The following is a 12,891-nucleotide window of genomic DNA, read 5'->3' as shown; positions in this document are numbered from 1 at the left end:
CAGTATTGCTATTTTGAATATGATATTGGGAACCTCTGATGAATATAGGACCTGTTTATGTAGTAATACAAATTGTCTATGGCTTGGGCTTCTTCAGTCCTCATCATTAATTTAGGAAATTAACTTTACTCCGTCAATAACGCCTTCAAAGATAGAATTAAAAAGGCCCTTCAATGGGAGGCAGCGAAATGTAGGTGATGTTTAACCCTATATTAGGCTCAATCCTATGCTGATACAGCTATTGTTTGTTATTCTTCAGAGAAACAGAATTCTGAGCAAAGTACTCTATCTGTTGATGAGAGTAAGTTGAATCTAACTCGTGTTTATTTCCTTTTTTTTTTTTTTTTAGTATACTATCAATCTCTTCAAAATTAGCTTCAACATCTGCTTCTGCTGGTTTCTAACTGGAGCTGAGATCAGGGAAAGAGGCTGATGGAGAGGAGCTGGATGAATGATAGCTGACAGTAACACAGTAAAAGAAAAGAATTGAAGTGCTGTTTTTAGCCAGAGGAAACAGTAAGAAGGAGCCGTTCACTAACAGTTGTTTTCCCAAAGCGTTCTCTCTTCTGTTGTACTTCCCATTTCCTTCTCATTTACTGAGGTTTTCATTCCATTGAGGAGGTTTTTGGTATTTTCCTTTTAAAAATGCTTAAACCATTTAAATCGTGTTTTTGAATTTTAAAAACAGGTTCTTCCAAATTCACTTTTTCACAGGTTGCCTAGCTTGAATTTTTTTTGTCTTTTTGAAAGAGCTGTTACATTATCTTCATATTTTTAATATTTTTGTTTCATTATAAATTTAGTATCAATTCACTGGCATCTAAGCATGACTCCTCATAATTCCTTGCTGTTGCATGATTTATTTTAAAATAGGAAAGATATCTACCAAGGAATGTTAGCCAATACAGCCTTATTTAACTTCCATATAAGATATTTCTGATTTCCCAGCTAACTCCAGGATATGGAGTGTATCATTGCACATAGATAGCACGGCTCTCTGTAAACAGGAAATATTTCTAAGATGTCTTGCGTGTGTGTTAGACCCTAAAAATACACTTTGATAAAGACTATTGTTTCTACTACCACTACTTCCTTCTCTGCTCTTGGACGCTAAATGACACTCGGATGAACTTGCCTTAATTAATATATTGCAGTGGAAAGGCCAGTTCAACAAAGCTTGAATTAGGTTTTCCTTAAGGGAGGAAACGATACCTTTTCTGAGAAGTTTGCGTTACTACCAGGAATATTCCCAGTGGCCCTTTCTATCCTTGGATATAGGGAATTCGCTATTGGAATCTGATTGCAATGAAGCAATTTATCTTGTAATGACAAGATATGGAGATCACTGAGGGTTCTTTGTACTCATCACGATGTAAATACCAGTATTATTAACAGCTTTACAACTCATGCTTTAAACGTGTAATATTCTTGTTTTCTTGTATCTACTTTTTTTTTTCTCCTTATACCAGTCTTGAAAGAGAATGGAAGAAATATTTTGTGGAAAGATGGAAGTTTTTGAGGCCAGATGTTCTACATGTATAGCTTTCTTTATTTCATCCTCTTATTCTTTAACTTTATTTCTTCAGAGACAAGCCCAGGCACATGAGTTTTGTAGTATACAGTCCTGCAGAGTAAGCTATGCTTTGCAGTGGCTACTTTGTTCAGCCATGGTGAAGGCACACCTCACCTGATGAATCTGTGCAGTGTATATTGTCTGTAGTTACTCTGGAAACTGAGCTACTCAGGGGAACTCTACCGAACCTGTCTGTTCGATAGCTTCAATTTGAAAAAAATCATATACGTGCATACACACGCATGCGCCTGCGTGCGTATATCTCCATCCCACCTCCCTGTATTGTAGAAGAACTGTCACCTTTCTGTTGCAGGGTCTCTGTGGTTGATAAAAAGAGCATCTCATGCAGTCTAGAAAGTAGCAAGAAAATCTGTTATGGGGGTGTTTGGCGCATAAGTTGGAAGACTCGCTGGAGGAAAACAATGAAGGCAGAGGAAGTTTGGGATGTGGGAATGTGAACTGACGAGAGGAAGCGTGAAGCTGCAGGAAGAATGCAAAAAATAAGAATTTACTAAAGCCATAAAAAAGTAAACATTTTCACTTGTTAACCATACTTTGATTGAAACTGAAAGTTGTCAAATACAGACATCAGCCCTGTGAAGGGATTGTTTCAGTGCTGTTTAACAAATAAGTGCTTTAACTATGGTTTCTCTTTTAAAGTATAACGCTTGATCTTTGCAGAGACACCCTATGTTTCTCTCCTCCCTCTTCTATTTTGTTTTCCTTTTTATATTTTTCTTTGGCCTATTTCTACTTTCTTAATCCTTTTCTTTTTCCCTCTTGTTCTCACTTACTTGTAATCAATTTTGAGATGTCTTTTGCACATTATTCCAATATCTGCTTCACAGAAGTTATTCCAGTTAAACAGCTCTCACATTCTAGAATATTAATCTTTGTAATTTCTCTGTATAGGAAGGATAGATACAATAGGCTAGTTATTGCTCTGTATTACTGAGAATAGGGTGATTTTATTTGAAGTGACAGTACTGTTTTTTTTTTTTTTAACACGATAAAATAGCTTTTTCAATGGAACCGTATATTATTTTGAAAGTAAAAGGTTGGGGAAATAATTGCTGGCCTGGACCAATCTTGTATGTAACCCCTAAGGGCAGTATGAGGTGACATTTAATAGCTAATACTGTTTCAGCTTAACATCCTGGGGTGTTGGTTGGTTTTTTTGGACGAGGGTTATCTGAAAGTGGTGTGTAGTTAAGAGCTGAAAACTCAAACTTAGCTGTTCAGAGTAGATTAAAGGAATTGCCCCTAACAGCAAATTTTGAAATACCTAATATTTGGACTATTTTTTTCAGTTGTTTGCAGGGTATCTGCACTTGGTTTTGGGGGTGGGGGGGAACAGGTCTAGATGCTACATTAATGGATGACTTGCCTATAGTAAAGCTCTTCAGTTGCACTTAAACTAGCATTTGCTAGCTTTTTTGTCATATTCATGGCAGGACATTTTATACAGTGCAAGTTAATTTCCTTTTTCATAACTGGTTAGATACTCGAGCATTTTATCAGTAACAGCTTAGTTCTACAGTACTTTGAAGAATTTCCTGAAGTTACCATGTGAGTAATCGGTATTTTCTATTGCTCTGCCTCTTTAAACAAAGTATGTTGGAGTCCAAGATGAAGAACCTTTCCTACATAAAATCTCTGGGTAGATTTGTAGTCTACCATATGGTTCTTTCATGCTAATACCTATGAAATGGCATCCGCAGCAGCTTGACTTTTCTAAGCCCGCTGGGACTAAAATGGAACATCAACCAAAGTTTGCAGCATTAAACACAAACATAAATTTAGGTTTCTTGGAACTGTCTTGACACATTGTAACCAGTGGAAACTAGTTCTTGAACTTAATTGTTGTTCCAGTCACACTTGCACTTAGTATAAATACAGGGGTTCATCTCTTCCTCTCACAACAGGGCTCCGAACCAAAGATTGCACGTAGTCAGAGGGTTCTCCCAGGCTATTCAGGGAATTCTGCTGCTGTGCTTTGAAATTGGAACTATCTCTAAAGAATAGAGAGAGTTACTTACTGAAGTCTTGTAAAGATGGAATTGCAGATTGAACGTATTCCTACAGGAGAAATCATCCGTGTGGTCGGTCACAATGGAGAGCGCAAGACTGTAAGCCTGTTTTTTTTGTAGTAGTTGTTCTTTTTCACTCTTGCTGTAGTCTTATTTACAAGATAACTAACCTAGTAACTGTTGTTCTGAGTTGAGAAATTGGGGGGGGGGAGGGAGGGAGAGGCTTCTGCAAGACTAGTCAGTGACATGATTGTAGTCATGTTTTAAATAATTTTCTCTCACTATAATGAAATCAGTGAGACTTCATTAATATTTTAATGAAAAAAATTAATATTAAGCGATTGGGAGCTTAGAAAATGATTAAAGTGTGTTTTGTGTAAATTACTTCGTTGTACTACAGTCAGCATGCAGTTGGTGTCATGGCCCAGTATTCGCTTAGTATTGGCTGTCTCAGAATTTTGAAAGACTCTTCAAAGTAAAAAGGCAGGGAAAGGGTTTTGAAAAGAGTACCTTGATCCTCTTTTAATAGTGATAGTCTGTGTTGTCATTGGATTCATGCTTTAGGTGTTATGCAAAAGTTCTTGCATCTAAAGTTTGGGGACAGAGGAACGTATCAAAGGAACATTATTGCCATCCTGATGAACTGCGTATACTGTTAACTTGTGACTGTTATTACTGACTTATGGTCAGGATTTTGTATGTAAGCATACAAATGGAAAAATCTGTGTGAGCTGTTTATTTCCAGTTTGACTTGGCAGAGTTAAATAGTTCAGAAAGACATAGTACTTTCCTAAGAATAATTTCAGTTTTCAAGATTTGGAATGAACGGTGGTTCTGTGTGTTTTGCTTTAGAATATTTTTCTAATGGGATTTTTATACTTTTGATTAAAAGGGTCTTAAGAGAAGGAACATCTCTTTGAATTTGAAAACATCTTTAAATCCCTCTTATGTTTAAAAGTCACAGGTGGTGTGTTTTCCCCTTGTTGTCAAGGCTTCATTTTCCAGGTATGAAAATGTGATTGTTGATTATGGCTAATAATGGCTGCATAATAAAGCAGCTTATTGCGCTGAAAGGTGAATAACTCATATTAAAGAAAACCGACAGCTCATCCCATTCCGTAACTGCTCATGAGATATGTATAAACTAGTACTTAATACACAGCTGAAAAAGATGCAGTGGGTTTTAAAGCTGCTTAAGCAATCTTTTTATACCTAAATGCAACTGTGTATTTATGTCTATATCTCTTTGTCATAGGTACTTGGTGTTTAATACACCTCCAGTTCTGGTAACAGATTTGCTCTGGGCAGAGCCATTAGATACTAAAGTACACATCTGTGCATATTGCTCCAGTTTCCTAGCATTGTCTTTCTAGAAAGTAATCTGAAACTTGATCTGAAAATTAGTTAAGACGTTTACTCTGCGGATTACACAATTGTTGGGTAGAGCCACTTTATTTCCAAAAAAAATCCAAGACAATCCGTGTGAGAAGATGCGATAGTAACAACTCTGGTATTCTCTGGTTTCCAGTAAATGGTCGGGGAATGTTACTGACTGACTTGTAGTGACAGCGGAGGATGCTGGCTGGACTGAATTGTCTTTCCCACGGGGCACTGTGCTTTCAAGCCTTATCCTGAATAGCATGTGCCAGGATCCTGGGGGAGACATCAGAGAGAAAAGCTCTCTGATTAAAAAGTTTTAAATACTCATTAACAGCACATAAAACTGTAATTTGCTGCTTTGAGAACAGCACGGGGTTTTTGTCAGGAGCTGTGGGTGCTGCAGGAATGCCTGAAGAGAAGTAGTTTGTGATGTACTGTGCTGTCCTACAAACAAAAGCTCATAACTGAAAATACTGCAAACTGTTGCAGGAAGGGGAAGTGCACAGCTTTACTGTTTCAACTCCATAGGGTTCAGTCTGTTAGAATCAAAGGATAAGCAGAATTTCCCGTGGATCTTGGTGAGGCTGCCGCCAATATTTAACATGCCTACGAGAGGAACCGAGATGCTTATTGCTGCACAGAGTTGATGGCTGGTAGAGTTCACTCTGGCTTTGGGGAATCGCGCCAGAGTTGAACTTCACCCTTTGGCCTTATCAGAAAGGTACGCTCTTTCTGGTTCTCACAAACTAACATCAGTGGGGAGAGGATGGTAAAATCATCTTCTCCGTCCGAGCTTTATCTGTTGTGCGGCTGGAGGAGACGGGTGCCTCCGTAATTTTAAGCAACAAGAAGGCGAACGGATTTGGTGGCTGAGCTTATCAGCAGGGTGCCGTTGTCCCGAACACTGTAATCTGCCGCAGCGGGTTCCCGCGCCGAGCTCCCCGCCGCCGACGGACGGGAGGGAGCCGGGAGCCGGAGGGGTCACGGGGCTGCGGCAGCGCCGGCGGCCGCTCCCTCGCTCCCGGCGGCCAGGCTGCGCGGCGCCGGCGCGGGCGGCGGCCCGGGGAGCGCCGTGGGGCCGGGGCCGGGGCAGGTGCGGGGCCGGGCGGGGGAGCGCAGCGCGGCCCGGCCCGCCCCGCCGCGCTGACGGCAGGTGAGGGCGGAGGCAGGGCAGAGCGGCCTCGGCGCCCGCACTCCGCATGCCCGGCGCTCGGACATGCTCACTAGCGGCGCGGCGCGGCGCGGCGCGGGCTCCGGCGGGCAGTCGGCGCCCAGGCGCTCGCGGAGCCGCCGCAGGGCCCCGAGCGGCGCGGAGCGGGGGCGCGGAGCGCGCAGGTGAGCGGCGCGCCGGGGGGCGCCGCCGGGCCGGGCAAGCAGGGCCGCCCCCGGCCCGCGGAGGGGAGGGGAGGGGAGGGGAGGGAAGGGGGGCCGCGATCCGCCGCCCCGTGCCCGCCCAAAGGCGCCGGCTCGGCCGCATGGCCGCGGGGAGCCCGCAGCGGCGCAGGACGGAGCCCCGGGGCGCTCGGGCGGCGGCAGCCGCGTTCCCAGAAACTCTGACGTTTCCGCGATGGAAACAAACGGCCCTTTCCGAGCCGCAGGCGTCCTGGCGGCGGCACGGCACGTCTCCGGGAGCCCGCAGCGATGTGCCCCCCCCTCCCCCCCGCTTCCCTAACGTTGCAAAACGCTCTCCGGGAACTCTTCCCTGCTTTTATCCCGGAGGCGGCGGCGAGCTCCCCGCCGGGCCGGGGCTGGCAGCGGGGCGAGGGCAGGCTGCGCCCGGCGGGGTCCTTGGCCATTTAAATCACCATTTTCTGAACGCGTCCAACTTCGGTTTACGCGTTTGGTGCCATTGTGCTCCCGCTGGCGTTGCGCTCCGCTGCGGAGAGCGCGCTTACTGGAATAATTCTCTCTTCTTGTTTGCTGTCGGTTGTACAGGTGCCTTGAAAGCGCTTTCTTCACAAGGCCGGTATTATTAGCCCTCTTTCGTAGGTGGCTATGTTTTACTAACGCCATAAATTCTCCAGCTTGGACCACAGGGTGGTCTAAGACTCGAGGGTCCCCGTGAGTTGTGCTAGTTTCTGTGCCCGTCTTCCCCCTTCCCGGTATACCTGAGATTAATTGCAGCAAGTGACGGTGATTCAGGGAAGGAATATGACTCTGTGCTGAGTGGGTGTCTTGTTCTAGTAACGTGAATCTTCAAAACCTTAACGTAGCTTAACCTTCTTCTTTGTGTTTTGGGGGGACTACAGAAACTCTGAGATACAGTACAGAGAACGTGGTGGTATTTAGTCTTCACTAGACTGTTGCCCGAGCCGGAAGGCTTCTCCGGAGCTTCTCGTAGATGACAGCCATCTAGTTTTAGCAAGTGACAAATAAGAAAATTTGCTTGGTTGGTGGGACAAGCAGTGAAAGCAGAACCACATCTTAGAGTAGCTTGGAAGGGAAGCATTTTTCTTTCATCTCCTTTTAAAGCAATAGATAATTACCAGCTGTCAACACCTTTTGAAAACTGTTTTAGAAACTACCTAAGGCACACAGAACTGATGAGTTCTTAATTTTTACTATAGGCCCTGCTGTGGCAACTACTGCTCAAACATTTGAGGATTTTCAGTTTTGATACTGGGTTATAAGCATGTGTTTTTGTGAGGGCCTGCTGAAATATAAATTTTGTCTTCTGCTCTGCCTGCCAGGGGCCATTAGGGTTTTAGACTCTGTGCACTGTCCTAATTTATCATGGTATAAGGGGTGTTTTTTACATATATGTATATATATATGTGTGTGTGTGTGTGTGTCTGAATCATAATACACTAAGAGGTGAGAGATCCTGTGTGACTCAGGACTCCAGTGTGTGCAATTTCTGTTCTTTGTTGTATTTTGCATAATGAATAGTGAAAAAACTTGTGACTTCAGACTCCTGTGACTTAGGATGTATTTTTTTGAAGAATTAATAACATATATATGGAAAACGATGTAGATCCTAACAAAATTGTTCAAGCCGGGTGGAATACTTTTTCATTTTTAATGTGGTCTAAGCCCAGTGGAGGATGGACATGCAAAAACTGAGGGCCTAGATCAAATACAGTGTTTCTTTCTAAGAATAAGCTCAAACTATATGGAGGCTTTTATGCAAAGGTAAAATAATTTCAGTCCTATTCCGGTGGTATTCAAACATCAAGAATTATTTATTATTTGTAGTGTGGCATTGCCCTTTTGTGCTGGGAACTGTATTGTGTGCTTTCTAGGAACTGTACAAATTCCTCTTCCGCTGTCAAAATGGACAGTCTGCAGCAAATGCAGAAGAAAACTGCAGTAGCTGGCCACCGTCACAGAGCAAAGTATAAGCTACAGCTCCTGCACGTTTTCCATCCAGTGCCCCTTCACTCGCCCATGTGCTTTCACCTGGCAGTTTTGAATAATTCCAGTATGCAAAATGTGGAGGATCATTGGGCTAGTGCGCTTTGCCCCCAGGTTTGAAAGAATAATGGGTGAGTACTGTTCACAGGGTGCTTGCAAATACCTAATGTCATCTCTAGGACAAATTAATATTTAGTAAAATCCAGCGTGTTACTGGTGCTGCAGAAAAGGAGGGTAGTGTGTCTGGCTGTTTTTTGTAAGCAACGTAACTGTAACTGAGATCACACCCCTTTCACGTAAGCTGAAGAACCATATGTAGAGCCATACATGTGTGTTGCTGAAATGCAGCTGTTGAGAAACCAGGTGGTAACGTGCTTTGACTTACCTGTATTGATGACAGTCAAACGTGGTTAATTTTTCAGAACTGATCCAAGTTAAAACCGACCTAACGAAACGAGTAGTTGATTTTAGGCTGGAGCAGTTTCCTAGCTCAGCTCACTGCGTGAGCACGTGAACGCCTGTGCCAGCGCAACGCGCGTTATGGCCCAGGAAGAAATGGCTGGGATCGAGCGGAACTGCTCTTTTGGTAGCAGCGGTGGCTTATGCTGGCATGAAGTGAACGTGCAATTACAGCGTGTGTTTGTCCCCTCTTAAGGTTTTTACTGTGTTACGGCTCTCATCCCTTTATAACCAGCTCGTGAGTGATGTGGTTGGCTTTGACTAGGGTTACTGTCCCTGTCTTTGATAGAAACCATACATCTAACCTCCTGTCGTCCTTTCTAGTGGACGAGGGTGGTAAGGGTTGCCTTTATGTGAAGCTGTTAACGCTGTTATTTTTCTGCCCAGGGGAGCCGCTTTTATTGTGCTTATTTTCCTTGTAGATGCATTAGTGAGGTAGGCGGCCAGCTCTTCTCAGAAAGCACTAACACAGATGGAAGCAAGCGCTTTATGTGGATACGTTACGACAGAAGGTTCTGAGGGGACAAACCTCACGTAATTCGTTGCAACTGAGTCGTGTTCTGCTGGGAAAAGAAAGCTCTTGCAGCCTTTAAAGCTCTGACCTGCGTTATTTAAATACTGTCCAGTACCTGGAACAGTAGAGTCAACACCTTTTCGGTTTCATGTATATCTTCAGTATAGTCTGTCCTGTATTAAATTCCTGTACTGGAAAACGATAAAGGTGGGTATCTAGACCTTCTGTGTCACTCTTGCATGCGTGAACAGCTTTCCCTGACAGTTTTTTTTTTTCTTTAGGAAAGAGCTTGGTCACGTATGAATGACCAGCTAGCCGTTCTTCACTTGCAGCTTTGTAACCGGTACGTTGACCTTGGTGCAACTCAGTCACCACCCTTCCTGTAGTTCAGTTCAGCAGCTGATAATAGATGGACACAGAGTTTTAGCACTTGGCAGTGCCTTTGGAGTGCTGTGGTATTTGCCTCCTAGACAGTAAAGTCCTGGAGCTGGGAGATGAAGCAGCCTGCAGTTATTGGAAAGTTTTGTTACCAAACGGGCAGTGTAATTGTTAGTGGCAAAGCATGTGGCTGTTATGTCAGAATTGTGTTCTTATTTTAGCTAGGAAGTGGATGGACTAGGAATCACACGCGCGCACACATACACACTCCCTCCACTCCAGGCCTTCCCCCTGCCACAAACAGCTTTTTTTCTCCATAAAAGAGCTTTCTGAAATCGCTGTTATGCAAAAAGATGCGTGCAGACAGAAACATAGTTATGATAGCATTCAGCCTGCTATTTGGATGCAAACTGCACCTTGGAAGCTATAGCTGCTTTAAAAGACCATGCCTTTAAAATGATGATCTCAGTAATTTTTTTGGAGGCACTTTTCTGCCAAAAGTTTACCATGGGTGTTTGCAATTCTGTGTTTAGTTGTAGTATGCTTGTCTCTGATCAGAAGTTTCACCCTTTCTAAGGATAGTATAAATACGTGGTCCTGTTCTTTGAAACAGTGCATACTCCTAACTGGAAAACAGCCTTTGGAGAGATTTTGAGACTCTGCGAAACCATTTGCATCTGAGAAGGTGAAGTTACATTTCATTAGTAGAGTTGTCAGTGGTGCCTTATGCCAGCTGACAGTCACCAAGTGTATTTGGCCATTTTGCTAATGAAGAGCAGGATTACTGAAGCAGGTATAGTTCAGCTGGAGAGCAATGTTTGTCAAAGGGTTTTCATGAGTTTACAATTGTGTTTTTTCTTCATTACCATATACTTGATACTTGATATTTCACGCTTTACCTCTGCTTTCATTAGTGCCTGCTCCCTAGTTTAAATAGGATATCTGTGTCCAAGAAAGAATCATCTTTACATCAGAATTTCAACAACAGATTGAGAACAGAAAAGAGCAAAAATTCAGCTCTTTTACTTTGATTATCATACGCAGCTGAAGCGTCCAGTTGTGTAATGAGGAGATAGCGATCTATTTAACTTTAAAAGAAAAAAAGTAAATTCCACTAAAATAGAATAACTGGAAATGCAGAAGTAGGAGGAAAACTATTTTCCATTCTGAAGTATGTCTTTGTATAGTAATGCGTGTTGGGTTCTTAAAACTTGCTCACAGTAACTAATAACTTCTACATTATACAGTCCACACTGAGTCATTGTTTACTCAGGGAAATGGCTTTCAACAGCCAGACTTGTTTGCTAACTTTAATGACTGAAACATGCAGTTCTATACGTTACAAGGCAGCGCTCTATAATCAACGTTTTTAAAGAACAAAAACTGATATATATTTGCAATGCTGCACAATGTTGCATTATAAGTAGTATTTTTGCAGTTCCTGTTTTTATCTCCAGCAAAGGCTGGTGTGTCCAACAGAGTAGCTTTAACAAGATAAAAGATTTAGCGTACAAAGTTACTGTAATGTTTTAAGAGAAATTTCACTGAACCGTCCAAATTAGAGATGAGAAAGTTGCTCTCCGTCCACACGTCTTGTTGGTTCCAATAACAGGTTGTTTTATGCTCCCAGGATTTTGGAGGCTGTTCAGAATTGCTGCTTCTGCATCTTGGGAGGGAAAGCCACACCTGTGCATCAGGAAGCCAGGAACTGTCTCCAACTTGGAGCTAGATGGCAAAACAGATGATTCTTTTGCCTTAGCAAGCACTGAAGTTCAACTGGGAGAGGTTTCTTGCCTTTTTTGACTGCCTACTGTTTTGTGTTAGCATGTTATTTTCTCACAGACTTTACAAGTAGCTTTCCTATCCACCCATTACATCTATGAACATTATTATTATAACCTAGGTTTGTGTACCTGATGTTTTTCAGCGTACTGAACAAACAAAAGCCGAGTATATCCAATGCAATATAATAGGCTTGTCCACCAGCTTGTGCATGTGGGAACAGAGGTGGAGGCAGCTAAGTGCGCCTGACTTGCGTGTGAAGGAGCAGTGTGGGAAGAGCGCTTGGACTGTTAAAATGTGACGTTCTTTTGAAGATATTTCACATTTCCTTTTGACTCTATACCTTTCTGAAGTTCACAGTCAGTTCTTTTTCCTTTTCTCCAGGTCTGCTAAGTACTGCGTAATTAAAAAATATTGCAGCTTGGGATAGGAGATTCAGAGTTGTATGATGACTGGAAAAGTATAGTAATGTATAATGAAGAACTTTTGTAATCCATTGCACCTTTCAAACAAGAGGAAAAGATATCTATTGCATTTTTCAAGTAAAACAAACACTTAATTCTGAATAGGATATTCAAACTATACATTTCTAATTTCTCCTAAAACCACAGCCTTTTTTGGCTACGCATTTATTTGAACACAGAAAGGAAAATATAAGGGCTCCTCTGAAAATGAGGGCAAATATGAAATATGTAACTTCCAAAGTACCCCGTTTTATTTGTGCTTGGATTTGTTGCTCTTAAAGTTGGGGGAGGGGACCCAAAGCGAGCTTTACACAGAGTAAAGTGCAGAGTATGTTTTTGTGAGCCTGATGGTAGTGCTCTGTGGGAATGCAGATGATTTCTAACTTTAATCCTGCTGCTCTTCTGTCTGGAGAGCTTGTAGATAGGAATTGGACGCAGCAGCTTACAGAGCCATTAGCAAAGCTGGAACATGCGTATTTGATTAAACAAGCCTGGTGGGGTTTTGCATCACCCTTAAACCTTATGAAAACATGGCTCTGAAATGCTCTTCTGCAGGAACGCCTTTAGGTGACCCCACTGATTTGACCACGTCAGAATTTCTCACTTGTTACCCTGTTAACATAATTAAGTGCGCAGTGCTGTGAGAGTGCTCGCGGGATTTGGAGCTACTGACAGCGCCGGTGTTTCTCCTTGGGCGTAAAGCTGTGCTGTTACAAGTGAAGGATGTCTAGGTGGAAGCTAGCTTGTGTCTGGTCAGCTAGAGCGGAGACAGAGAAGTCAAGGTATGTCTGCGCTTACCCAGGTTAGGCATTGCTCCTTGAATAGGGATCTTTATGTGTTCATAACCCTCGGTGGATTTGCATATTCTGTGCTGGCTGAAGCCTGTAGTATAGAGCAGACCAAACTTATTTTGCCCTCATGTATGTCTCTGTGACCTCCTGAAGTAGTGGATCCACA

At 42.9% G+C, this 12,891-nt stretch overlaps 1 protein-coding gene across 7 annotated transcripts in view; it reads left to right on the top strand.

The window, feature by feature from the left end:
• Window positions 1-3,496: 3,496 nt before the first annotated feature.
• Window positions 3,497-12,891, top strand: part of MYO1C (myosin IC) — a 59,685-nt gene continuing 50,290 nt past the window's right edge. The window contains exons 1-3 of one of the 7 annotated variants that reach the window (XM_068909559.1): window positions 6,227-6,318; window positions 9,219-9,517; window positions 9,592-9,653. Coding sequence is in view for 1 of the 7 variants with exons in the window: in XM_068909555.1 (XP_068765656.1) it covers window positions 3,628-3,702 (75 nt within the window). In the remaining 6 variants the exon portion in view is untranslated. Of the gene's footprint in view, window positions 3,703-5,516; window positions 5,705-6,226; window positions 6,319-9,218; window positions 9,518-9,591; window positions 9,654-12,556; window positions 12,717-12,891 lie in introns of those variants that run through there. The other 6 variants (XM_068909560.1, XM_068909555.1, XM_068909558.1 and 3 more) reach the window with 6 other exon arrangements.

The sequence above is a fragment of the Struthio camelus genome, chromosome 16 (genome assembly GCF_040807025.1).
Source record: "Struthio camelus isolate bStrCam1 chromosome 16, bStrCam1.hap1, whole genome shotgun sequence".
Lineage (NCBI taxonomy): Eukaryota > Metazoa > Chordata > Aves > Struthioniformes > Struthionidae > Struthio > Struthio camelus.
Note: the sequence above shows the minus strand (reverse complement) of the source record. Positions and strands in the feature narration are given on the sequence as shown.